The following is a 26,813-nucleotide window of genomic DNA, read 5'->3' as shown; positions in this document are numbered from 1 at the left end:
AGTGCGCTCAGCGCATGGTCATACTAGCTCGCTGCTGCACCACAGAACACTCCACGATCATCCCTAAGCGCAATGTGTCCCCCTCAGCTCGATGTCAGTGTTCCATTTCAGCCAACCTGCCGGCATCTTAATTGCACCACTGTGGTTGAGGTTCAGAAGCTCGAGGATCCTTTGTCGGGTGCATGATCTGCCATAAGCCAAAGGTCGGTTGCGCGCCCATAATATAGCTTGTCTCATGGACAGCGTAGCCTCACCATGCGGTCGCTTGTTTCTTGCCATCCACAGAGACCACATACCACATATGCTTCTGATTGAACAGCTCGATAAGGTTCCTTGTTGTTGTTGTTGTCGTTGTCACTCACTGTCCAACAAAGGATACGCTGATCTGACATAATATGTGCCACATTTTTCCAAAGAACAGGCCTAAAAATCATCCTCATGCATGGCCAGAGGGATGCGAAGGATCGTGTCAGCATCCATGGTGAAAAATACACTCCCGGATCAACTCCTCATTCCATTGACACCTCACCGTGATCAACTCAGACACAAGTGAACCGGCTGATCGTCTGACGGTGTGATTGGTCTGCCATGAAATGATTTGGAATCCATTTTTGTTCCCATATATCCGTCAAATTCCCCTCATGACCTTCTTCTGATCACTCCCTGCCGTAGGACATATCGACCTGCTAAAATGCACGCAGGTGTGACTTGAGTGCTTCTTCTTGGTCGCCGAGAGAAAGTTTGTGTTGGGAAAGCACCGACCCTTCATACTGGCACAAAGAGATTCAGGTTTCGTAATAATTAAGGGCCAGCCCTATTTTCCAAGCATGGCAAGATTAAACAGATGTAGATCACGAAACCCCATTCCTCCATGACATTTTCGGCCTTGTGAGGTGATCATATTTTTGCTCACACACAAGTAGTCTTCTCTCTTCCGGCGAAGAAGTTATCTTCTTCTTCATGCCTTTTTTTTCTTGGACTAATGAACAAAGAACTACGTACAGAAATTATGTACTCGTGGATTACGAACCAAGTAGAAATACTCAGCTTTCAAGCGACGCTCCTGGTACCCAGGACCGGTCCGGAGGGGGATCGAGCGGTGCGACCGCCCCGGTCCCCTAAAATTCAAAGGCTCCATATGTATATATATACTGTGTATATCAGTCCAAAAACAAACTGAAAAAATTAGATCTGAATGATTTATATTTAATAATAGAGCCTTATTTTTAATCTCATCCTGTGTCACCAAAATATCAAGACCGGACATTCTAAGAGCATCGTGAAGAGTAGCAAGTAATTTCAATACATGGATAGTTTTCTTTGTAGGCTGGCTAGCTGAGCAAGCTCTTCTCCTTTAAGGCACGGCACTCGTGCGTCAATCTCCTACGTACACGCGATGCGTAACACAGGTACATGTGTCTTTCGCCATAACACCTTCATACACGTCGGCGATACCAAACTCATTTGATCTTTCGTGTTTCCCTCCAGTTTTGCAGTTTGGTTCGGCGCCGCCCACCACAAGCATATGCTAATTTCGCTAGCAATCATTCCCCTTGAGAAGCTTAACCCACCCAAGATTACTGTTAAACCACAAACTTACCAAAAACCTCGAACACATCAGGAAACACTTGCTGTGATTCGCTTATCATGCTTAATTTACTAACATGACTCTATGAGAGCAATTAACTCGTCAAAGCTTCAAACTTTGCGTCGATAGAATGAATCATGGTGTGGAGAAGCGATACATGGCTCACATCATCACAGCTAACAGAACGGTAACAAGTACTGATCGCCGGCTCCGGGAGTAGGCCCACCATTTCCACTTGAAAAATACACCAAAAAATAATAGAAAAATAAAATTCAGTAACATTTATGTTTCAAATTTTATTTATAAATATATGTAATTCTAAACTCCACATTTTTTCCTAAATACATGTTACCATTAAAGTATACGACATCACAAACAAAATAATTAACATGGCTAAATTATTGTTTAATGATGTACTACCTGTATGTAAGCTCCTTATTCTTTTACTCAATTATAAATCTCGGTAAGGGCTTCCCCTACCGTTTTAATGTTAAAAGAAAAAACAATTAACATGTCGTTAATGTTAAACCGATATCTTGAAATAACTTTGGCCTCTCATATGACCATCTTGAAAACTTATAGCATAGGTTATATCAGTGCGAAATACCTAGTGCCAATCTCTTTTTTCTCATAAGTATCTTTTATCTAGAAACATCATCTAAAAATATCAAACTTAGCTGTCACTCCATGTTATTGACATCTATAGCAGTCGCTCAATATGATAGAGCCCTAAAAGCATTAAATTTTAGTGGTCACTTCATGTTATTGATGTGTTGTTGGTCCATCTTGACTTCAAGCTCGCTGAACTATTTGCTAGGTATTTTTTTCAGTCATGATTACACCACGTACTCTACGAAGCAATGTAAGGTGTGATTTAGAATCTGTTTGGTTTATGGCTATACATTGCCACACAAGTGCGATGCGCTACAATTTTTGCGGCGGACAAAATGCACGTCATAATTGTGGCAAATTTTGATAACAAAACTAGTATATGACAAATGGATCTAGCTAAATAGAAAATTTGATACGTCATAATTATAGTTAGCTAAGATCATCTCCAACAGATATTTTAAAAATTCATCATCTATAACACTATTACAGTATCCTCTAACATTATTACAGTACTCTTTATTTTTTTTATCTCCACAGTTACCCTATTTCCTAACTTACACTACTCTTCTCATCCCTCCAGACCCACAGTCAACCTCTATAAACAGTGTTGCAGTTGTTACAATGTTTCGACAAATTTGGAGTAACAGATTCTCTCTCTTATTACTGCAGCAGAACTGTAGCACCAAATAAAAAATTCGAGCGCTACAGTGTTTTTGAGATGGCCTTAAGTAAACACTTGTTTCAATCGGTAAAATTTGGCTGCCTAAAGTATGGTCAACTATAGCAACTAACCAAATATACTCTTAGTTTGGCTACACATGCATGAGTAGGTGGTTTGTTTGGCCGTGCCAATTGATGGAACCGGAGCTGTGGTAGTTGTAAGGAGCGAATTGAATTAACTTGAGGTGAACGAAGGACGAATTTGAGTATTGGGTGTCCCTAGGTACGCGTATGCCCTCTTGCATGGCTTCCTGTGGCGCATCTCAATATTTCGGAACTAGTTTTCTGTTTGGTCTATGTATGAAACACAGAGGCAGGATTCACGTACACGACGTGCATCCACAGTGGCACGATTGCTTCCCAAAGTGTTAGCCAAGAGGATTTTTACGGTACATCTAAATGAGTGCATGCCGTTCATTTTCTTCATCCGATGGTTTAGATTAGCTCAATGATACTCTATCGCCCATCAGTACCATAGATATCATTAAAGAGTATTATGGTTATCATAAGGGTAGGATTGGAAAAAAAATCATGATAAATTTGTAAATTATATGTTTAATTAGGGAAGATCAAAATGTTAGTTTATTTCGGATAAACTTTCATTTATTCTGTTCATTTCATTTATTAGGGTTTCCAGCTTTCGTCGGTCGGTCGATGATGGGTGGTGAAGGTCCGAAGTCCGGTCAGTCAATGACGTAATTACCCCTAAGGGTATCAATAATTACAATAATACCTACTAAAATGGACGGTTGGATCACAATAATAATATTCTCCATCATCTAGTATCATGGTGTATTGTAAAGGTTATCTTTAGCCAAAAGTTACCGTCTGCTCGCCACACGCCGGATGCAGATGATATATTCAGAGCGGAATCGATCGGCTCCTCGGACGTAGCAGAGGCACGGCACGACGTAAGCCTCAGCGCATACGCCTCCTCTGTCTGCCATCTCGATGTGTCCTGGTAAAGTTTCCATGTCTGCCAGTCGCAGGCGTCAATTAGCCAACTCAGACTAGAATCCTACAGGGTCCGGAAGCTTACTTTTTAGACAGGAATCTACCAGTTGATAGAAATCATTTCCATGAGCAACTCAAATGCTTCTTTAGTTTGGCATCAGATACTTATAAAATATGAGCAATCGCAACGTCTCACAGCAAACCGTTGCTGACCTGCTTTTGCTGCCTTGCCCACTCGATTCCATGGTTCTGGAAGGACAAAGACCACGAACGTACGCAATAAGCTTGTCAACCTGTTGGGACTTTTCAAAGAGAAGCTTCTTATTTGAAAGAAGAGAGACAAAACAAAGTTCCACTGCCAATATTCCCAGACGCATATGTCAGATCGCTGGCGCCAGAGACGGAGCTAGGGGTGGCTGCTAGGGGCTATGGCACTTCGCATGCTTCATGTATTACCTTTATATATTTGCTAATCAGACAAAATTAGTATAAAAGCTTTATTTGGTCTCCTTCAACATAAATGTATTAGCACTTGGTCATCTCATTTTAATATCCTAGCTCCGTCCCTGGCTGGCGCAAGCTATAAGTTGACCGCCGATGGAATGTACTAGCACTTGCATTATTCTGGGTGACAAAACAAAACCAAAGAGAATAGGATGGTGATAAAGAAATGGACAAGGACATGACCGAGGAAAACGAAGATCAGAGGGAGAAGGGAGCGGGATCCTCCGTGTCTCGGTTTCTGAATTCTGACGCCGCTGGTTTTGCCGTTTGGTTGGGCGCCGCCGCGGCATATGCTTTCATCCGCCCGAGAAGGCGAACCCCACCAAAACCCACTGTCACGAAAAGCAACTAATCATGTCGCTGCGCGCGGTTGATGCTGCCTTGGATTCATTTAACATCAGATTATGAGATCAATAATCAACTTTCTACTCCAACTTGTTCACCAAGAAGATGACCCCTTTTTCTTTGATGCAATTGTTAATTGGAGCCAGACGGGTCTAGCTCAGTTGGTTAGTATCTTTACGATGTAACATGTGCAGTTGAGTTTAAGTTAAGTGCTCGTACTTTTTTAATTAAATTTTAAGAAAAATAATATATGCATATGGGTGCATGTATAATAGTGTCTATGTTAAATTAGGTTATATTTTTAATATTATTTAGATAAGTGCTATAAGGCATCGAGGGAATGTCCGACTTTATCTTTTAAAAAAAGTTAATTGGAGAAAGCAAAGCATGGTTTTTCATCATTATAGCCACGAAGCGACTGGCCTGTGGGCCCTACTGTCTCTTTATTTGCATAAAGTAAACTAAAAATAAAATTCATTGGTCACCACGTGTCCTCCTTCCACCTCCGCTCGTCGTCCTCGCCCACGGAATCGCAAAATTCCCCACTCCTCCTCCTCCCACTATATATAAAACTCCGCGACCAAATCTCAAATCCCATCTCGCTGCTAAGCACCACTACCATTTCGCTTTTTGGATCGCCGCCGCGGCCGAAGGTGAGAGAGAGAGAGAGAGAGAGAGAGAGAGAGGCGGAGGCGATGGCGAACATCGACATGGCGGCGATCCTGGCGGACCTGGAGCTCGGCGACGGCGGCGACGGCCGGATGCCCAAGACCAAGCTCGTCTGCACTCTCGGCCCGGCCTCCCGCTCCGTGCCCATGCTCGAGAAGCTGCTCCGCGCCGGCATGAACGTCGCGCGCTTCAACTTCTCGCACGGCACGCACGAATACCACCAGGGGACGCTCGACAACCTCCGACAGGCCATGCACAACACCGGCATCCTATGCGCCGTCATGCTCGACACCAAGGTTTCCCTCCCTCTCTCTCTCTCTCTCTCTCTCTCTCTCTCTCTCTCTCTCTCTCTCTCCGCTTGCGCTCGGCCTGCTTGAGTTACATCATGCGTGGCTGTCCCCTGCTGTGCTGCTTAGTTTGTTGGATCGGGCCAGTCAGGGGAGTTGTCTCGGTCTGGGAGAGGAGGATTTGCACTGGGATCTACTGATCTGTTGAGCGGGACGAGCTTGGTCGGATTTGGAGGTAGCATGGTTCAGACAGTTAGGATCCAAGCTTATTTGGAAGTTTTGGCTCTTGAGTCGAGGGCTCGACAGAATGGTACGAGGCACGAGGGGCTAGATTTGCCGGCGGCTCTGCGTTTGCCTTGTTGCACAAGCGATGGATCTTGGATTGGTGGGTCGGTTAACCGTTGACGGTTAAATCCGGATCATTAAAGAATGCATTTTCTCGTGGCCAAACTTTGGACTTTTGTTACATGGAATTGGAATGTTCATGCTTATGCTAGTGTCTCCATATAGCTAATCCGGGACCTTATGAGGATTATAGATTCCCTAGCAGTCGGTGGTGTGTTTTTCGTTCATCAGGTGGCTGCATGCCAACATTGTTGGTGGAAAGGATGCAATACATCTTTTTTTTTCGAGCTAGCTTTAGATTTTGTCTATTTGTTTTAGTTATTTTGTCCATCAGTACTTTTGGCAATGTGTTTAACTGGCAAGTGAGTACATGAATGTTGGAGGATTTGATGTAGTTTGGTTACTTCTTGGCTACAGTATAAAATAATTCTCTCTCCAGACTTTGATGAGTAGTGGTTTTGAGTGAAAATGTTGAACCCACCAGGTCGGTGTTTTGGCCTTCATACTGCTAGGACCTTTTAGATCTTCCTTTTAAACTCTGTGAATGCATGCAACTTAGTGATTCGATTTCCAATTCAAATGCTTGGCTTGATACGATGTTTGATATGGAATGAACTTTCGAGGGCTTTAGTTCCTCACTTCCTTGCTGTCAGTTGTCACATAGTTCTTTCAATTAGTGGTGTTTCTTTTTATAGTTCTTATAATCATATATGTTGGTGGTTTCCTTTGTTACTCCAATTGGCTGCAAATAGACTTCCTGCAATTGGTTTCTTTTATGTCATTCCATGATGTTTACTTGTTTAGTACATGTTCTGACTGAATTTTTGTTAGTGTGATATTTAATGTATATTAACCGTTCTTAATCTTTCATTCATTTCTCCAGGGTCCTGAAATTCGTACTGGGTTTTTGAAGGATGGTAAACCAATCAAGCTAACCAAGGGTCAAGAAATCACTGTTACCACTGATTATGATATCAAAGGCGATGAGAATATGATCGCTATGAGTTACAAGAAATTACCTGCAGATGTGAAACCTGGAAATCTCATTCTATGCGCAGATGGTACCATCTCCTTGACTGTTTTATCTTGCGATCCTGATGCTGGAACTGTGAGGTGTAGGTGTGAGAACACTGCAATGCTCGGAGAGAGAAAGAATTGCAATTTGCCAGGAATTGTTGTGGATCTTCCTACGCTAACTGAGAAAGATAAAGAAGACATTTTGGGATGGGGCGTCCCAAATGATATTGATATGATTGCTCTATCCTTTGTCCGTAAAGGATCAGATCTGGTGACTGTCAGACAGGTCCTTGGGCAACATGCCAAGCGCATTAAGTTGATGTCAAAGGTTTGTATATATTATCGCCTTAGATATTTAAGGGGTTTTATTAACTATTTTTCTGTCCATAATTGCTTCTCCAATTTTTGTTCTGTATTGAAACCATGAAATGGTTCTGCATGTTTAGATAAGCACCAGGCTGTGTAAGAGAGACTAGATAGTCAATGAGTTGCTTCACACTTCAGTCCTTTATTGATACACACCGGAACCATGCTTTGTTCGATGTTCTCCTATGAAGCCTTTCCCAACTTTTCTTCTTTGTAAACATAACCAGTTTGTGCCATAGCATGTAATTTACAATAGTGGTATGTTGAGTATTCTTCTACTACATACTTCCTACTAGGATAGTGCTTGCCTAGACTGCAACTGTTCACAAGAATTTTTATTTTACAGCTGATTAGCAAAATACAAATTTGTTTCTTTTACACTGAATTTTGTCGTAGTAAAGTTCATTCTATTTATTGGTACTCCTACAATGAATTCAGATCATATTAAACTTATTATTTACTGCAATGTAACTGAAATTCTGGAACCTAGATGGTTTCCTGCTATAACTTTGTTCTTTTGACATGATGATATGTGCATATAGCACTTCTTGTGATCATGTTGGTTCCTGTGTCACGGATCTGGATCTGATTTCTTTCATAATTTGTTCTTGCTATGTAGGTTGAAAACCAAGAGGGTGTGGTAAACTTTGATGAGATATTGAGGGAGACTGATGCCTTTATGGTTGCTAGAGGTGATCTGGGAATGGAGATTCCAGTTGAGAAGATTTTCCTTGCGCAGAAGATGATGATCTATAAGTGCAACATTGCTGGCAAGCCTGTTGTTACTGCTACTCAAATGCTTGAGTCAATGATCAAATCTCCGAGGCCAACTCGTGCTGAGGCCACTGATGTTGCAAATGCTGTTCTTGATGGAACCGACTGTGTCATGCTCAGTGGTGAGAGTGCTGCTGGAGCATATCCCGAGGTGGCCGTGAAGATCATGGCTCGTATCTGCGTTGAGGCAGAGTCTTCCCTGGACTATGAGGCTATTTTCAAGGCAATGATCAGGTCTGCACCCCTTCCGATGAGCCCATTGGAATCTCTTGCGTCCTCTGCCGTGCGAACTGCCAACAAGGCCAGGGCTACACTGATTGTCGTCTTGACTCGCGGTGGCACCACGGCCAAGCTGGTCGCCAAGTACCGACCCAGGGTTCCAATCCTCTCTGTGGTTGTCCCTGTGCTAACAACCGATTCGTTCGACTGGACCATCAGCTCCGAGGGCCCAGCAAGACACAGCCTAATATACAGAGGTCTCATTCCCCTCCTTGCTGAGGGCTCTGCCAAGGCTACCGATTCAGAGTCGACAGAGGTGATCCTGGAGGCTGCACTGAAGTCAGCTGTGCAGAAGCAGCTGTGCAAGCCTGGTGATGCCGTCGTGGCTCTCCACCGTATCGGTGTCGCTTCTGTTATCAAGATCTGTATCGTGAAGTGATCATCAGCACGGTGACTCGAGTCCCAGGGTTCTTCACATCGCTGGGATTCATGAAACAGAACTTCCTACCTGTTTTACAACTCCACCTGTTGGAGACAGATAATCGCGCTCTCAGCCTGCAGTTTGCAGGATGTTTTTGTTTGCATAGATTTGAGCTGGTAAATGAGGGAGAGGACTCCATTATATGTAGAGCTCTGCTACTGTCTATGTTCATGTCCTGTGTAGTATTTGACAGGCGGTTTCTATTTCATCCCTGCGCAATTTTCTCGTAGCTGTTCTATAATGCAGAACAACTTTGTGGTGGTGATGTCGATACAGACGGTATGCTAATAAGATTGGCATCATTGTTGGTATCTGCTGAGTTCAGTAAACCTACGCTTAAAATGCCCAGAACTTTTTTGCATGTAAATCCATCAGCCATTGATGAATTGATATCCAGCAGCGACGAATCAAACAGAGTCGTCTTTATCTGTTTTTTGAAGGGACCGCAACCTGGTATATCAGTCGGACTTGCTTTGGAAGCCAAGTCTGTCGTCGTGGATAGGTTAGCGACCCGCGCGCTGGTCCTCACTGGACGTCCGACCACGGCGGAGCAGAGAGGGAACGCGCGTATAGCCACCGTCCACGGAAAGGGCAAGAAACGCAAAGCATCCGTCAAAACCACGGCACGCCACGGAAACGCACCACCTTGCCTTAACCGGGCAGCGGGGAAGGCGGCGACGGAGACGGACGATGCCTTCCTCCTGCTCCGCCGCCACCACAGATGGGTCTCCTTGAGGGCCTCTTCGGCGGCGACCACAGCAGGGGGAGGGGCAAGAAGGAGCACGGCGGCGCAGTGGAGGCCGCGGACATGGCGACCGACGCGGCCATCCCGCCCCTCTCGCGCATCGCCGCCTCCGTCGTCCACCGATGCGCCCGGTCCGTCCATCTCCTTGATGTTGTTGCACGCAGCACGCACGGCGTGACTCGGTTTCTTAGATCACGAATAAACGTCGCCATTGCGTGCCCATGGCAGGATCGCGGGCGTGCCGGTGGATCAGCTGCTCCGGCGGTTCCACGCGGAGGAGCAGGCCTGCCGGCCGCTGGAGTACGCCAGGAGCGTTGTCGAGTACTGCTCCTACGTTGCTCTGCGCGTCGAGACCAAGCGCCAGGATCACCTCGGCGACAGGGAGTTCCACTCACTCACCTACGACATGATGCTCGCCTGGGAGGCGCCCGATGAGGAGACCGACGCCGTGTTTCAGGTGAGATCGATCCTTCCTCGTAAGAACAAACCGCCGCACCATGTAATCCATATCAGACACTGATCAAAGTTGATTTTTTTTCATGATACAGAAGACGGCTTTCAGCATTCTCCGGGACGACGCGGATGACGACGACGGTGGATCCATATTCTATTCAAGCCCAACGCAGATGGCCATTCAGGTCGTTCGTTGTTGCTTCTGTACTTGTTCTTGCTCAAACCATTTGATCATATGCTTGAATTGCATTGCCTGATCTTTTTTATGTATGTGGAATCAATGTAGATCGATGGGAGGAGGACAGTTGGACCCGAGGCTTTTGCCAAGATTGCTCCTGCCTGCCCCGCCATGGCGCATCCCATCACCGTCCGGAACCTATTTGACGCGCTCACCAACTCGACCGGAGGCCGACTGCATTTTCTCATCTACCACAAATACCTCAAAAGCTTAGACCAGTACGTACGCGCATCGATCTTTATCTTATTCACATTGCTCAAGCCTGTTGCATCCTCTAAATTGTGAGCATTGCAGTGACATGTTAGGATGAGTAATCAGTTTAGTCACTTGCACTGCATGACTGCCTTACTGTGTCATCTCTGATGCTAGGGTGCTCAGCTCTGCAAAACGTATATCAGATGGACACAAAGCTCCTGCCCTCCAGCTCTCCGACATCGAAGTAATCCTCGACATCTATGGCGCTGCAACGACCAAGCCGGTTCTACAGCACATTGGGACGTCCACATGGCCTGGTTAAGCATTTTCCTTATGGGGATTTTGATCAGTCCTTGTGAGTTGTGGTTCTTCACAAGGGTCTTAAGGTGTATGAGCTGCGCATTTTGCAGGGAGGCTCACGCTGACGAATCACGCTCTCTACTTCGAGCCTATCGGTGTCGATTTCTCGTATGGCGAGGCTGTCATGTATGATCTGGCAAGGGACTTGAAGCAGTCTGTCAAACGTGAATCCACTGGCCCATGGGGTGCTCACCTTTTTGACAAAGCAGTCGTGTACAAGTCTAGCTCGACGTGAGTAACTGTACAGAACAAAAGGCTTCATTCCTAATGTTTTTAAGTAGATAAAAAGTTACTGCTCTTATCATAATACATACCAATTTGCAAATATGATGGCTAACATACGTTCACTACTGACAGAAGTGAACCCGTGTTCTTTGAATTCCCTCAATTCAATGGCCACACACGCAGGGACTACTGGTTTGCAGTCATCAAAGAGGTGCTGCACGCACACAAGTTCATCAGGAAGTACAGGCTTGCAGATTTCCAGAAGGCAGAGGCTCTTTCGGTTGCGACGCTTGGAATTCTGCGGTACCGCACCGTGAAAGAGGGATTCCACATACTACCAGCACATTTTAAGACGACCCTTGCCTTCAACTTAGCAGAGAAACTGCCCAAAGGGGATAAGATATTAGAGGCACTGTATGGCAAGCTGAAGCAGCACTGCTCAAGATTCAGAGGAAGTGAGGATTTTGGGCAGAGTAGTTCGGATGAATTGACACTTGCTGATCCCTTCCCACTTTCTGCTTATACAATGGTGAGGATGGGTTTGCTGACACTGAAGGAGGAGGACAATCCTGAGGAAAGGGATTTCATGGTCGGAGACGTGCAGATAGGAGGAACTTGCTCGGTGCAAATGGCTCTAGACCGTTCGGTAGATTATTCGGGCAGAGTGGAGGCAGCACGGGCAACGCTTGATCAGATCAAAGTGGAAGACATAGACACTAATGTAGCTGTCTTGAAGGTATTGCTCTCGTCGTTTGATACTACTTCACAAGATTTTATTTCTAGTACTGAAGCCCTGAAACACCCCCCCTCCCCCCGCCAAAAAACTGTAGCTCTAGGTAACCAAAGCACTTGGACATGGCAGAACCTGAACTTACATTGATAACTGTGAACCGCAAGGCATGCTTCTAGCATGTTGGTCACAATCTGAATTTCTTTTAAGATTCATAACGTAATAACGCTGGTAGATTCCCTCCTAATGTGCAGGAACTACTATTTCCTTTGATTGAGTTAGGCAAATGGCTTCTTGTTTTGGTCGAGTGGGAAGATCCACTTAAATCATATGTCTTCTTGTTCTGTTTCCTCTACATGATATATAGGTACTGATTCCTGATCTTATGATCATATCATATGAGATAGCCTGAAAGCATCTCTGCAGATTCTGGTTCAGAAAATATTTGTACAAAGTAGTTACGAATTCACATTTTTGTTGAAAATGATGTATTTAACTGCAGCGGTTGGATCTGGTTCATGCTTCCTGGTTGTTTGCTCGGCTGTACTCTCTTGATGCTATGGCACAAACATTGCGGGAACGGGCAGTTGATCGGAGTATTTGAGGTGACAACTCCCCCTCGGAGAAGAACTGTCGAACAGCTCCTGGCTCTGCAAGAAGCCATCTCGCAGCTAGAAGCGCATGTGCAGGCCGGAAACATTTTCCTCCTCAAGCTCCGGTCCCTCATGCTTGCAGCATTTCCTCAGGTTCTGTACCTTGATCACTCCTAGACATATATGCTTCTGGTAGCTTGCCATCCTGTATGGACCTTGCAACTTTGCCATTTTGACGAGTGAAAATTGTTCCTTGTTCCAGAGCACCAACATAGTTGCGGTTGCGCTTGTCGTCGCGGCTGCGGCATTTGCGTTGCTACCAATGAGAAGCATAGTTCTGCTGATTCTGCTGGAAGCATACACGAGGCAGATGCCGGTGAGAAAGAAGAGCAGCGAGAAATTGGTGAGGAGGTTGAGGGAGTGGTGGCTACGGATTCCGGCTGCTCCTGTACAACTCCTGAGGCCTCAGGACACCAGGAGATGGAGATCGAGGCTGAGGTCGAGATGAACAAATCAGACATGTTAATATTACTCACACGTGCTCTATACTTGTACATTTTTCCAAGTGACAGAAATGTTTATGTTATCCGGACAGGATGAAAGTTGAGAGGAAACAGAGATCATGGTGTACGTAAGCTGGGGCCTGGTCTTGACCAGTGGAAGTGGATGAGGAATTGTTTGCTTGTCTTGTTCATTGTTGTAAACAGATCTTTCTGTTGAAATGGCCAGTACCATTTGGGCAAAAAGAATAGATTGGGGATCAACATATGTTGTGGCAGGAGCACGACATTGTTTATAGCAACTGATCATTAAAGTTGAGCTCTTAGCATTTTAATACCAAATAATTGACTTTAGTTGGATGTTAGGATCGCAGCTACTTCATTCTATAATAATTGACTAAACACAGTTTAGGACGACATATATATTTTTTTAATAAAAAAACAACAAATAAGAGGAACAAGATGCACCACGGCGGAGCATCCGTCATACACAGCTGAAGACATTGACCAGTCAGCTGCCTGGCAGGTGAGCATGTCCATCCCTCTCTGCCTGCTGTGGCCCAACCCGCCCAGAACTTCCAGCTTTCGTTCCCCGGCTGCTAACGGATGCGGATTTTCTGGAGGTACTATCGAGCTTTACTCGACGCCGGTCCTCACCAATAAAAAAAATCTCTCTACTATATTTTCCTACAAAAATTGAGTTTCTAAAAATGTTAAAAGTATCACTCCACTTTCTCACCTTTGGCGTGAATCTCAGGCTTGACCGCTTGAGCTGGACGGCTCAAATAGTACCATTCACTCAAGGTAGCTCTAGAGTGGAGTTTTCCAAAGTTGAGCTGAGTTTTGGGGCGGAGGCAGAGGTATTTTGGGTGTCATAAGCACATCTAAAATACCTCAATTAAAATACATCGATATCAGTACAGATTAGTTCTTCATAGAGTAAAATTTTATAAATACCAGTACAAATTAATATTAGACACATTCAAAATTCTTACTTAGAGGATGTTTTAACTCTGCCACTGGCTGAGTTTATACTGAACACGGAATTTGGTTGAATGAAATTACGCTGAGCAGGAAGCGAGGAACGGGAGTGTGAAATGGGAAAAGTCTGTCGGCAACCGTTGATCACGTCACGGATGAAAGCTTTCCGGAATGGACCCGTCTGAACGTTCAACACATAAACATAACGACGTCCGGTCAATTGAAGCATGCTGCCTGCCTCCCTCCCTCCAGTGGTTGGAGTAGAGGCATCTTCCGGGAAATTAATTATTCATACTCTTCCCTGATGGCCGATTACTGTATTTCCATTCTGTTCTGGTCGACGACAGGGGTGAGCTACGCATGACATGATCCAAATCGGTGCGACGCCGACCGTTCGTTCGGGTCTTCATGGCCTGCTCTGAGCCGTACAGCGTGCCCACGGTCTCGTCAGTAATTCCACCGAGCGTAGGTCGGTTGGCAACGGTGGCCGGTGGCCATTAGATACACCGCGTTCGAAGCCTGGCTTTAGCGTGCGTGTTTATCCGGGGGTTTTAATCTCTAATTGCTTTTGGTATGGTCTTGGGCTAGACTTAGTATACGTACACGTACGCGTTAAGTAAGATATACATATTTAAATATTGAAGATGTGAGACTCTAATATATTTTTAGTGTGGGTTAGGGTACGTACGTGTGTGCGTAACTAAGGTGTAAATATTTTTTTAGAAAGGAGAACTAAGGTGTAAATATGATCAGGGGCGAAGTTAGTGTTGGAGGGAGGGGTGTATGGTTCTTTACTTTTTATTGAAGCTATAGTAATTTGTTGTTCATCAAAGTTAATTTTACTAATACTTTTAAATGGAAAGGGATGCATATGCACTCATACTCTATAACGTGGTGGAGCCACTGAATATGATGTATGTGGGATATGTGTGTATAAAAATATTCTACTTTGTTGCTCTAATAACTCCACTACCAATAAAGTTTCGTCCTAAAAAAATAATATTTTATTATAGATGAGAGTCGAAGAAAAAAGATATAAGAAGAAGAGGGAGAGAAATGAGAAGAGGAGAAGAGGAGTAGATGAGCATTCTATCTAGATCCGCCACTGGGCGCAACGCGTAGCATTCATTGGCGATGCATATGTGTATCGAAATGCAACACGAAAATGGCCGACCTGAGCGCATGACTTACATGCCTCGAACAGCAGTATACGCAGTGTGGGCGCGTGGTACATGGGGTCAAAAACTTATCCCAGAAATATCAACAAAGAGGCACGAGCATCACATGAGAACAGGCGCATGTGATTTCTTCTTCCACGAGACAGAAGAAAGGAAGAAAAAAAAACAAGGCGTAAGTCAATCACGCCGCCATGGGCCACGGCCAACCAAGTCAAGAGCTCCACAGTCTAGAAGCCAAGCCAAGCCAAGCCATTACCAATCAACGTGACACGAGACTCACATATAAGCTGGACCAAGAACACCGAGACGCTAGCTAGCTTTTCACCAAATCAAACCAAGCCTGCCGTTGTGTGGTACGCGCGCGCCGGCCTCTCTTACCTTGCGTTCGTGCAGGCAACTCGATCGGCCGTAGACGTCCAGAGCGCAGATATGGCAGACTACCATAGGATCCACCCGATGACGGTGGGCTCGCCGCCGCCGGACCAGGCCATGGGCAAGAAAGACCAGCTACAGCTGCCGGTCACGGCCCCGGCGCCGTACGCGCCCGCGCCGCTGCCGCCGCCGCCGCGTCGCAAGCGGCACAGCCGGTGCTGCCGGTGCATGTGCTGCACCTTGCTCGTCGTCATCCTCCTCGTCGTTGCGCTCGGCGCCACGGCGGGGATCCTGTACCTCGTGTTCAGGCCCAAGATCCCCAGCTTCCACGTGGACCGGCTCACGGTCACCCGGTTCGACGTGAACACCACGTCCATGACGGTGACCGACGCCTTCGACGTGGACGTGACGGCCGACAACCCCAACAGGCGCATCGGCATCTACTACGACGGCGGCGAGGTCACGGCGTCGTTCAACGGCACGGAGCTGTGCCGCGGCGCGTTCCCGACGCTGTACCAGGGACACCGAACCACGGTGCACCCACGCATCTCGCTCGCGGGGGAGACGCGGCTGGACAGCGCCGTCGCGAAGCAGCTGATGCAGCAGCAGCAGGCCGGCTTCGTGCCGCTGACGGTGCGCGCCCGTGTGCCGATCCGCATAAAGTTCGGTGCCATCAAGCTATGGAAGATGACGGGGAAGGCGAACTGCAACCTGGTGGTGGACAGCCTCCAGGCACGCACGCAGCTTCGCATCCGCTCCAACAACTGCAGCTTTAAGCTCAAAATCTAGAGGATTTTTTTGCCTAGCTTTAGCGTAAAACTGCCCTGAGCCACGCGTGTACAGTGAATCAGCTACCAATAAGGTCACATCTCCATTTCTGTGAATCCATTAGCGGAGCTCAGCAGGTGGTAGAGTCGTAGAGATGTGCAAGATTACTGCTGTAAATCCATTCTTTTTCGGCAAGTGTCTCCATTAGTTGAGTGTAATAAGCTACTATGCATTTAAAATTTTCAGTTGCTGTGAATTTCTTTGCATAGTAATAAACCGAATTTACTATTAATGCATTGTCCGATTTTTCTTCTTACTCCTAGTTGATGTTTTATGACACTTGATTTGCACGGAGATTTGTGCGTTCTTTCATTAGATATATATGAATTTAATAATAATGGATAAAAAACGTGACTAATGCTTAAGAAAATATGTCACATTGCATATGTGACATTTATGAAAGTGTCACGTTCGTTTTCTTCCTCCCTCTAATCTCTTCATCTCTTTGTCATATGGGTCCCACTTTTCATCTCCTTCCTCTCCACCCGATCTCCTCTTTTCTTTTCCTTTTTGATTCAATTCCTTGATTCCGCGCTCGAGTAAAGGAAGGAGGCCACATTCGCTTGGTAACCGATGCACCGCCACCAAGAAAGATCAATTCGTGAACAAACCGCACGGATGAAAGGAAACCAAAGTCTATTTTTTTGCCGTCGCATTGAGACCCTAATCGGCCAATTCAATCCGCCTTTCCCCTCTATAAAGCCCAAATCAACCCCCCCCCCATCCAAGTCTCCTTTTGCCACCAGAGCACCTTCACGCAGCCATCAAACTCCACTGAGCCACCCTCACCATCGTCGTGTTGCACCAACCCTTCCCGACATCGTCCGAGCATTCACTCGTGTTCATCGACCACACCTCGACATCCACAACCGCTCGCATTCGAGTTCTGCCGTCACAATCGAGCTCCAAAGGACACGGAAGCTCACCGTTGAAGCTCAAGTGCCACCAAGCCATCCCGGTTTCCCTTAACAACCCATGACCCGTCAAACGAGTTCACCGTCGACATCTCATCGCGCTTCACTGTTAGCCATCGTCATTCGACCACTACAGTGACATCTCCACTCTTCTCTGACCGTTCTCCACCGTGCACGACCTGTCGCCGTCCTCTCTCACCGGATCCATGGTAGAGTCACCTTCAACTGTCCAATGAGTAGATCTCTCGATTATACAGCTTAGATTAGATTCGCAATACCCTTTCGTGATGAATATATCTCGTCTGTTCATTCTCATATCAACGCGTGTGATTTAAATAGACTTCGCCAAGTCAGCATAGCCACGTCAGCGAGCTACGTCGACATTTTTGTCCCACGTAGTGGTCTAGTTAGCACTAAATAGAATTTTCTTTAGAAGAATAATTCGCTAAATAGAATAATTCAAAAATAGGTTTTTTTTGAAAAAATTCAAAAAAATAGAAAATGTTTTAGAAATGTTTTTAGCTCTATTTTTATTTATGTAAATGTTATTTAGTATTTTTCTAGTGTTAAAATTATTTCAAAAATGTTAGAATAAATGCTTTATTTTGGAAAATGATTTATAAAATATAGATTAATTATTATAATGCTTTAATATATTTTATTTGATAAAATAAATGTTTTTAATATGTTTTGTTGTATATAAAATTAGTTTTAATTTGTAAAAATGCAAATAAATCCTATAAAATTATTTTAATCAGCTTTATGCTATAAAATAATTCTGGAAATAATCAGTTTTAGGTCTTTTAAAATTAGGTTTAATTCTATAAAAATAGTTTTCGTCATTTTTAGACTTTTAAATTTCGTTTAGCTGTAGTTTTCGCGTTGTTGTTCCGATTTGGATTGCGCCCAAATCTTTCTAAAATCGTGTCCTGGTTAGTCTTAGCCTTCGTTTGTTATGTTAACTTTGTTTAGTGCTTGTTTTTAGTTGGTGTTCGGTTGGAAAAAGCAAACGTAAATGGTACTGAAGCCGCTAGAAGTGGTAACAATGTAACAGACTACAAAGTTTGTTTGGTTCATGAGGATGGATAGCCTCTCCTCGTAAAGAAACTCCAGCGCCTCCATGGATTACTGTGATGCCCATTTTTCTCGCCGCGGCCCAGCCCAGCGCCGTCTGCTTCCGGCCCAGCCCACCCCGCGCGCGCGTCGCTGCCAGAGGGGCCCGCCCGTCAGCTCCATCGTCCCCGCCGCGCCCGCGCCGTATCCAAACTGAACTCCGAAGCTGCCGCGCCGAATCCGAGTCCTCTCCGCTCGCCGGTAAGCATCGCCGCCCCTCGCCGTCGCTAGCAGCGCCCGAAGCTTCCCGCGGCCAACTAACCTTTTCTCCGGCACCGCATGCTACCCAGGAAGCTCCTGCGCCCGCCGATTTCGCCTCTCCGCCGTCGCAGCCGGGTCCCCGTCGACTTCCGAGCGCCGCCGCCCACCATTGTCGTCGCCCACCGCCATCAAGACCTCCCCGGCCGTCGACAAGCCCCCGGTGAGCTTCCCCGTGCCCTCCCCGTTCGGTTGCGCCTTTTCCCGAAGAGTTTGGCGGCCGGTAGCGTTAGATCGCCTGTCTCCGACGATCCTCCGGCGAGATCCGAGGCGGCGCCGCCGTGTTCCGATCGCCGCCGGCCTGTTCCCCCCCCCCCCAAGCAACCTCAGCCGTCGGATCTTTGTTGAACGCTCCCGATTAGATCGCAAGATACCCCTTCGCTAGCCGTCCAGATTGCGCCACGTGTCCCTCTTAAACCCAGTCAGCAGTCGAGACACGTCAGTGCGCCACGTGGATGTCCCTGTCCTACGTGGCAGAGCCCAGTCAGCATTGGATGCCCAGTCAGCAGCCCAATCAGCCTGTGACGTCAGCATTACGCATTAATCAGGATTTTCAGTATGAAAAGAATTACTCCTATTCTCGGAAAATAGGGAGATTTGCAAGGAAACCCCTAGGCTTCACTATTTTTGCATATAGGCCCTTAGATAGTTCTGGATAATTGCAATTAGGCCCCTGGATTTTAGGGTAATTATGTTTAGGTCCCTGAACTTTGCACTTAAGCCCCTAGAACTATCTATTTTACAATTTAGTCCCTGCAAACTTTCAGAAAAGCCCCTGTAGAGTAGAATTAGTGTAACTTTTCCATACGACCTCCGATTTAGGTGATTTTCGCGCTCCCGAGATCGTAGCAGCGTGTACTTTCTGTTCTTAGCCTTTTTAGAATTAGTTTCTCCTGTTTAGTGTGTTGTATTTAGCCGTTTTGTTATTTCTTTCCGGTGTGTGCTTCGGCTTTAGGAGGAGAGCAGAGTGCCAGCATTCAAGATCAAGTTTTCGAAGATTCTGAGCAGCCAACTTACGAAGGCAAGTGTCCTTGATCACCTTGATTTAACCATAGATCATTATAGTTTACTTTTTCTTAGTTGCATGCTTGTCTAATTTTGAATCCCATGAATAGGGTTTACTAGAATTTGTATGGCCTTTCCTTGTAGCCTCTTTTGGGGTTTTTGGGTCCTGTAAAAGGGTAGTCATGCTAGTGCAGTCATGGATTAGAATTATTATGAACTTTGATTAATAACTAAGGAACAAGTACTTGGGAGAATTGATAATCTTGTAGTAACTTGAATTTAGGGATCCCAACTGGATGGCTAGTATGTGGTGGAGCTACACAGCAGGGTTTGTGTATGTTTCTGTGTGGGATCCTAAGGACCGGTTCTTGGAGCCTGTAACCTGGCAAAACAGCACAACCATGAGGCCTATATGGGTACGGCATGGCTAAGTAATTAGTGTTCTTCGCATTCTATACGCACCATTGGTTGGTTCAGTGGCACAAGAGGGGGCCTCTGCAGAGGATGGGATCCCTGTTAGCGGTGAAACCTCAATGGGTGCTTATAGATGTGGAGATACTTTGTAACAGCCTTGTAGTGAGACCCCGGCCATACACCCCGGAAGTGTAAGGCAAAAAGGGAATCACGACTCGTGGGTAAAGTGTGCAAACTCTGCAGAGTAAATAACTGATCGATCAGCCGTGCTCACGGTCAAGAGCGGCTTGGACTTCTTCAGGATTAGATGGGAGCTTTAGGGGTTGGTTTTGGGTAGTCGGGTGGTGGTTCTCCCGATGAGGCGGTAGCCGGATATGAGATATCTGGTGAGTCTGGTAGTCGGATGGAATCCGATGAGTTGTGTTCTTAAATTGTTGGAATAAAAATCTAGTAAATAGGATTGCTAGGTTGTTTGAGTCTGGTTTAGCTGAGCATAGTCGCAGTAATCCCCAAGTTGACTTTTCCTTGTCAATAGCCTGCATGTCATATTTTTCCTCCACTTGCTGAGTACTTTATGTACTCACGCTTGCCTTTTCCCTACCCTCGGATGCTGCTCAGAAGGTGAAGTCTTCGAGGAAGTCCCGGGCGAGGACGCTGATTTCTAGAAGGAAGAAGGCGTTGATTGAAGACCATGTCCTAGGCTGGTGTTTCCCCCGGACAACGCTTGTGGATGGATGGGTGTTCCGCTGCCATTTGAAGATTTATTAGTATTTTCTTTCAGACCTTCGGGTCCTTTTGTAAGGATTGTTTACGTTATTTAAGACACAGTTTATGTTATCACTAATGATGTCGCTGCATGTATGTAAAACTTGATCCTGGTATACATGTGGAATACATCTGGTTGTTTCCTTTAAAACCGGGTGTGACAATTACCGCTGGATCTGGCATCCTCGCACGCTACCGACAATCAAAACAAGCTCCTCTCATGTCCCTCTACTAGTTTTCTGTGGTCTTGAGCTTCCTTTCGCTGGCCTTCGCCCAAATCTACTGTCGCTACCCAAATCCCGTCTGCTCTTCCCGATCTCCCAAATCCTCCATTGCCACCTGAGCTCCTCTCATGTCCCTCTAGAGAGCTTGATGCTAGATCCCGAGCTTACCGATCATGCTTGTCGCCAGCCTTTCTACATTTGTGTGTTTCTCGGCACTTGCCGTCCGCTACGAGTTTGTGCCACCGTGCCAGACCATGCCGCCTCCACTGCATGATTGTCGGGCAGTGCCATATCCATGGCTTGCCGGAGATGCGACTGGAGGGTGTCGCATGCAGAGGAAAGCCATAGGAGAGAGGATAAGAGGAGGCAAGCGCCGCACCGTTGTGTGTGGAGGGGAGAGAATCATGCACGGTCGCGGAGGCGAGGAAGAGTTGTAACAGGATCTAATACAGCTCAATATTGAGAGTAATGGGATTTGTATTAGGCTGTAATCTGTTACCTGGGTATCTGATTACACCTCATCCAAACCAAACAAATATAATGGAAACAGATCACAGTGTAATCGGATCGAGGAGATCGACAAGGTTGAGTGAGAAGTGAGAACTGAATCGAACCGTACAAGTTTGTCCTGGTTTCAATTTCTCGTTGTGGACTGTTGGATGCAACTTACTAGTGCTTTCCAGTCTTGGGGATTACCAATTAGTTGCCGCTTGATTTGTACATGTGCGTACACCCAGTTTGCTGGCCACCACCATACACCCAAACATGTTCATATGATCCTGCACGGTGGCAACGGCTTGCCGCACAGGCACAGGTTGTGCGCGTACGCGGCCGCACGGAACAAATTGAACGGCCTGGCCTGCGGTATCTTCCCGCACAGCTTATTGCCCCTGAAGTTCGCGTGCCGCATGCTTGTCAGCCTGGTGAACTGGTCGGGTATCCTCCCGACGAGCGCGTTTCTGGACAAGTCCAGCCACTCCAAACGCACCATCCCGGCCATGGATGCAGGGATGACGCCCCTGACCTGGTTCCTGGATATGTCCAGCCTCTCCAGGTCGCTCAGTTTCGAAACCGAGCTTGGTATCTGGCCGCCGATGGCGTTGTTTGAAACGTCCAGCCACTTCAGGCCGCCACCGGCCAAGTCTGGCAGTGCGCCGGTGATCCTGTTCTTTGATAAGTCCAGGTGCTCTAGTCTCTGAGGAAGAAGAACCCGCAAGGTGCCTGTGCTTATGTTCTTGTTGGAAACCACTATTGATAAGCTTCTCAAGAATTCATCGATGCCACCGGTGAGATGGTTGTGGGAGAGGTCCATGGATTCCAAAGACGGCAACCCATTGCGAATGCCGGTGGGAAGTGAGCCTGAGAACCCGTTTCTTGACATGTTCAGGTACCACAACTTCCGCAGGCCAAGGAATAATGACGCTGGAATGGAGCCTACAAGCATGTTGTCATCAATGGCCAAAGAATTCAGAGACCGGAGGCTGCCCATCTGGGGTGGAATCCGGCCACCGAGCTTGTTATGGCTCAGTGACAAATCTGTCAGGCTGCGCAAGGCGCAGAGTGACGCCGGTATCTCACCGGAGAAGCTGTTGTTGCTGAGGTCCAGCAGGGCCAGGTTCTTCAACTGCCCAAGAAACCCAGGAATAGCACCGGAGAAGAGGTTGTTGCTCAGGTCAAGGTACGCCAACCTGGACAAATTCTTGTAGCTCGGCGGCACGGCCCCGGCGAGGCGGTTCCGGGCGACGTTGATCTGCTCCAGACCGAAGGCGGCCCCGAGATCGGTCGGCAGCTGTCCCTCCAGCCGGTTGCCGGCAAGCGACAGGTACTGGAGGGAGCTCATCTTGCCGAGGCTCCCGGGGACGGCCCCGGCGAGCATGTTGCCCTCGAGGTAGAGCTGCCTGAGGCGCGTCAGCCGCGACAGGCTCTCCGGGATGGCGCCCCCAATCCTCCCCATGTCGCGGATCACCAAGGTCTCCAGGAACTCGAGACCGCCGAGGGACGGGGACAGGGCGCCCTCCATGTAGTGCCGCTCCCGCGGCGGTGGCGCCTCCAGTTGCAGCGCCACGACCCTCCCCGAGGTGGCGCCGCAGGACACGCCCTCCCACGCGCCGCAGCAGTCGTCGCCGGCCCACGTGGCGAGGATGCCGGTGGTGTCCACGGCGACGCCGGCCTTGAAGCCGAGCAGCGCGGCCCGGTCGACGGGCGAGCACGGCGGGGACGGCCTGTCGTCGTTGTCATGGCTAGCGGTGCGCGACAGCAGAGCGACGAGAAGAATGGCAAGAATCAAGAGCCTTGCAGAAAGCTGCATTGCTCCAGTGCTCTACTGTGCTGGCGCTATCAGTAGTTCAGTGCTGGTATGATCGATGTGTGCATACGCGCAGCGCGGATAACATGAAAAGCGGCAGAGAGGAATTTGAAGGTGATGATGGATGGGCCGTGGCTTAACGTAGGGAACACGAATTTATGATGGTGGTGATCGTGGAAACGTGAGTGCGATCTGTGTATTTATACCCGCGTCGCGGCGTGGCGGTCTACGGGGAGAGGAGCCTCGCCTGCATGCATGCATTCACTCTGCTCATGCGTCGGGGACTCTCGAGGGAGCCTAGACAAGTTACTGCAACGCGTCCGAAGACGGATTTTGGAGCGTTCTGGGCTTTCGAATCCACCGACATCGCCGGCGCCGGGGCCATCGGCGTGAACTGATTGATGGATTCCGTTGGTTACGCGCCGACATGGGAAGCACGGGCTGCGTGACAGATGTGAGAAGCAAAGGGCTCTTTCTTGATGGTAAGAAAAAACTTCGAGTTAAAAAGAAGCGTGCAAGCTGGGATGGGGGAGAAATGCTTTTCCGAAAGGGCGTGACAGATCAAAGCTGAATTTTGATCCTTTCTCTCTCTTTGGTCTCCTAAAGCCAATTTGTTCTGTTATCTTTATGTGATAGCAGTGTAATGGCTACTACATCCTAAACGTCAAGACGTCTTGTTGGTGCAAAGGTCGAAATTGGTACTTCTATTATCTTAAAAAAAAAAAAAGATCAAGTGAGTAGCATAAGCTGGTGGTGTGGCTTTGCGAGAACACAGTAGGCCCAGGAGAGGATCATCTTTATACGTTGCTCTCCCTGATTTCATTTTGTGGTGCCCAGGTGAATGCCGATTCTCTGCCTTTTTCGCCCATATAAGTCGACAATAGCGCTGAAATTGTGGCGTTTTGATCAACTTTTGAAAATCAGCACAGCTACCGCCCATGATGATCACAGCTGAAATTTGGGGCGAGACCCTAAGCCCGCGGCCTCTACATATTGCATTGATGGGCTTTGCAAGAATTTGTGCCATATCGGCCCCAAGTGAGAGATTCCAAACAGAACAAGAGCCCGTGAAATTGGCCAAATCCTGGGCTGGGCCGGGCCAACCAACCGCGGCCGTTCAATCCGCTCGCGTGCTACCCAACCAACCGCGCACCGGCGCTCCAGGCTCCCAGCGCAGCACGGCATCAGCGCACGGTTCGGCTACCCGCGAGAGAGCTGCCCGCGGTGCTCAGTCCAGTCAAAGCCTTCCATAGTTCCATGCTCCATCATCCGCCGATGCAAGAGCTGCGCGAGGTACACGAAAGCTTACGTGAAAAAGACGGGAAAACCAGTTCGATTGATCGTGCGCCGATTGAAAATCTACGTGTGTACCATGCGAGTCTCTCACTCTGCGAGATGGAAAGCTAGCTCTCGCTGAGTGCGGGCAAGTGTCAGCTGGCCGCATGCCGGCCGCCCAGAGGTGTGGTCATATAAACAATCACCAAAAGCGCAATCAGATCGCATTGATCCAGTTTAATTTCAGATCTTTCATGGCCAGCCTCTTTTTAATTTCTCGTTGATTTGATATTGCCTGACCGCCCAGCTCCAATAACTCCGAAAGTGCCGTCTGTGTGTGCCTCTCCCACCATGGCCATGAACGACATACCCATTAGCTAGTCCCTTCTCTTTCACTAGCGCTAGCAGCTGCATGCCGTCGGTGACATCTCCACTACAACGCCTGAATTAGTTCATTGTCGCGCGCGCTCCCCTCTATTATTCCAGCACTCTCGCCTGCATGCGCGCCTATGCATCATCCGTCGTAAAGCATGCATGCCTCCTCTTTTCATTTGTTTAAGCAATCCTTTTCCTCCTCCTAACCACATTTTGTCCCAGTTTGTCTCAATATTTAGCGCTCCTAATTGGGCAGGTTCACATGTTGTTATCACCCTAGCTAATCTCTATTGCCCAAGATATATATAATAAGTTCAAGTAGAGGGGTTAGTTGGTGTCAATCGATCATCGCAGTTGTAGTTGTAGAAATTAAATAAGACATAGACAGTATAATTTGTCTCTGTTTAGCCATATACATATATATATATATATAATATGATTAGTCGACTGATTATATGCACATGTATAGATTTCATGCAATACAAAAAGAGATGCCAGGTTCGTATAGTAGTTTCATACAGTAGATATATATAGCCTTTCGATCACTAGCTAGAAAAGTTTGCTGGTCTTATTACAGATTATAGAAGAAGTGAACTGTCATTTTGTACCGTACAAGGTAGCAAAATGAGTTACTACTTTCTAGTAGTATATATAGGCTTTTTGGTGGGCACGCACACATGTGATTGCAGTATGCATAAAATATTAATTGGATCGAGCACTAGTGACAGGAGCAAATCATACGCTAATCTTTCAAGAATGAGCTGCCAACCTAGCGTTCAACACCTCAACTAACTCGAGCTACTAATTTTTGTTGTTCAGTGGGTGGTCAGCACGCCATTTTGAATTGGGTTATTGGGCGCAAAAGGGATGGAAATTAAGAATTCCAAAGGACGAAAGGACAGCCGACTCAGATGTCATGTTTCACCCCAATGACATGTGTTTGCATTGTGTGATCTCTCTCCCCTGGTAGATGATGCGGCATGAGCATATCCATTACTATAACGAAAAGAAGCTTAACTTTCTAACTCATCCCACCCAGAGGCACGGCATAATTAGTTTGTAAAAGATAACAATGATAGTGACTTTCTTCATGTAATAATTACGATGGTTATGCACTGCATGGCATGCAACCGTTTTGTTTCTATAAGAAAGTTGTGCACAAGAACGTTCTTTAACTAGGAGCTAGCTACAACCACTGAATTGCAGGCATCCTAGACTCCCTCTCTCTCTGTGTATATAAGTAACTAAAACTAAAAGGATGTACAGGCTAATATTTCATAAAGATATACTTGTTCTTTTTCTTAGTGAGCATACCTTTATATATAAATTAATATTGTTGCATGCGAAGTAGGAGTTTCAATAGTAAAAACTTCTCACAACTACTACAGAATATGCCTTATATACCAGCCCATCACTGCCGGATCGCCAAAAACCAACAGTGATAATGATATCACTGTCTGTTTGTACAAAAAATAGGTAAACAACCGATGGTGATAATGACTTTCACTGCCAGCTCATATTAAAAACTAGTAGTAATAGTATTATTGCCGATTGTTGATTTGAATCGGCAATGAAAAGTCATTTGGACCTGAAATATGACTTCAATCCGGTTTTGACTCACAATACTCACGTCCAGCTCCTACTCCCTCTCTCTTTCAGTGTGTGGCCGCTATCTCTGCCTCCCTCGCTCTCTTTCTCTGTCTCTCTTGCCCCCCCCCCCCTCTCCCACCCCACCACCCGTGTCACTCCTCATGATCTCCTCCCTCACCGACCTCCTCCCCTGCCTCCTCTCCCACCGGTCTCCTCCTCCTTCTCCTCCTCCCCTTGTGAGATCCATGGTGGATCCGTGTGGGATCCAGCCATGGATCTCGCTAGGGGCAGAGATA

The 26,813-nt window shown here is 46.9% G+C and overlaps 4 protein-coding genes across 6 annotated transcripts; 3 read left to right on the top strand and 1 right to left on the bottom strand.

Annotated features, from left to right (window-relative positions):
- The first annotated feature begins 5,239 nt into the window (after positions 1-5,239).
- LOC133889766 (pyruvate kinase, cytosolic isozyme-like) lies at positions 5,240-9,110 on the top strand. Its single transcript, XM_062330240.1, has 3 exons — positions 5,240-5,688; positions 6,908-7,369; positions 8,027-9,110. The coding sequence occupies exons 1-3, from the start codon at positions 5,419-5,421 to the stop codon at positions 8,837-8,839; spliced, it is 1,545 nt and encodes a 514-aa protein (XP_062186224.1). The 5' UTR covers positions 5,240-5,418; the 3' UTR covers positions 8,840-9,110.
- Positions 9,111-9,253: 143 nt separating this feature from the next.
- LOC133889765 (uncharacterized) lies at positions 9,254-13,265 on the top strand. Of its 3 annotated transcripts, none has more exons than XM_062330239.1 (10): positions 9,254-9,757; positions 9,855-10,083; positions 10,178-10,264; positions 10,366-10,535; positions 10,687-10,829; positions 10,923-11,103; positions 11,230-11,833; positions 12,082-12,194; positions 12,330-12,573; positions 12,683-13,265. In XM_062330239.1, the coding sequence occupies exons 1-10, from the start codon at positions 9,603-9,605 to the stop codon at positions 12,926-12,928; spliced, it is 2,172 nt and encodes a 723-aa protein (XP_062186223.1). In that variant the 5' UTR covers positions 9,254-9,602; the 3' UTR covers positions 12,929-13,265. The 3 variants fall into 3 exon arrangements, with proteins under 3 accessions (XP_062186223.1, XP_062186222.1, XP_062186221.1); XM_062330238.1 differs by having other exon boundaries at positions 10,175-10,264; positions 11,233-11,833; XM_062330237.1 differs by having other exon boundaries at positions 10,175-10,264.
- A 2,011-nt stretch (positions 13,266-15,276) lies between these two features.
- LOC133887626 (NDR1/HIN1-like protein 6) lies at positions 15,277-16,535 on the top strand. Its single transcript, XM_062327574.1, has one exon. It carries the CDS (start codon positions 15,509-15,511, stop codon positions 16,238-16,240), a length of 732 nt encoding a protein of 243 aa, XP_062183558.1. The 5' UTR covers positions 15,277-15,508; the 3' UTR covers positions 16,241-16,535.
- A 4,808-nt stretch (positions 16,536-21,343) lies between these two features.
- On the bottom strand, positions 21,344-23,432 carry LOC133889031 (LRR receptor-like serine/threonine-protein kinase FLS2). The gene has a single exon (XM_062329467.1). The coding sequence runs from the start codon at positions 23,278-23,280 to the stop codon at positions 21,742-21,744; it is 1,539 nt and encodes a 512-aa protein (XP_062185451.1). The 5' UTR covers positions 23,281-23,432; the 3' UTR covers positions 21,344-21,741.
- Positions 23,433-26,813: the final 3,381 nt, after the last annotated feature.

The sequence above is a fragment of the Phragmites australis genome, chromosome 13 (genome assembly GCF_958298935.1).
Source record: "Phragmites australis chromosome 13, lpPhrAust1.1, whole genome shotgun sequence".
NCBI classification, from domain to species: domain Eukaryota; kingdom Viridiplantae; phylum Streptophyta; class Magnoliopsida; order Poales; family Poaceae; genus Phragmites; species Phragmites australis.
The sequence above is the reverse complement of the archived record's forward strand: the minus strand, read 5'-3'. Positions and strand labels throughout refer to the sequence as shown.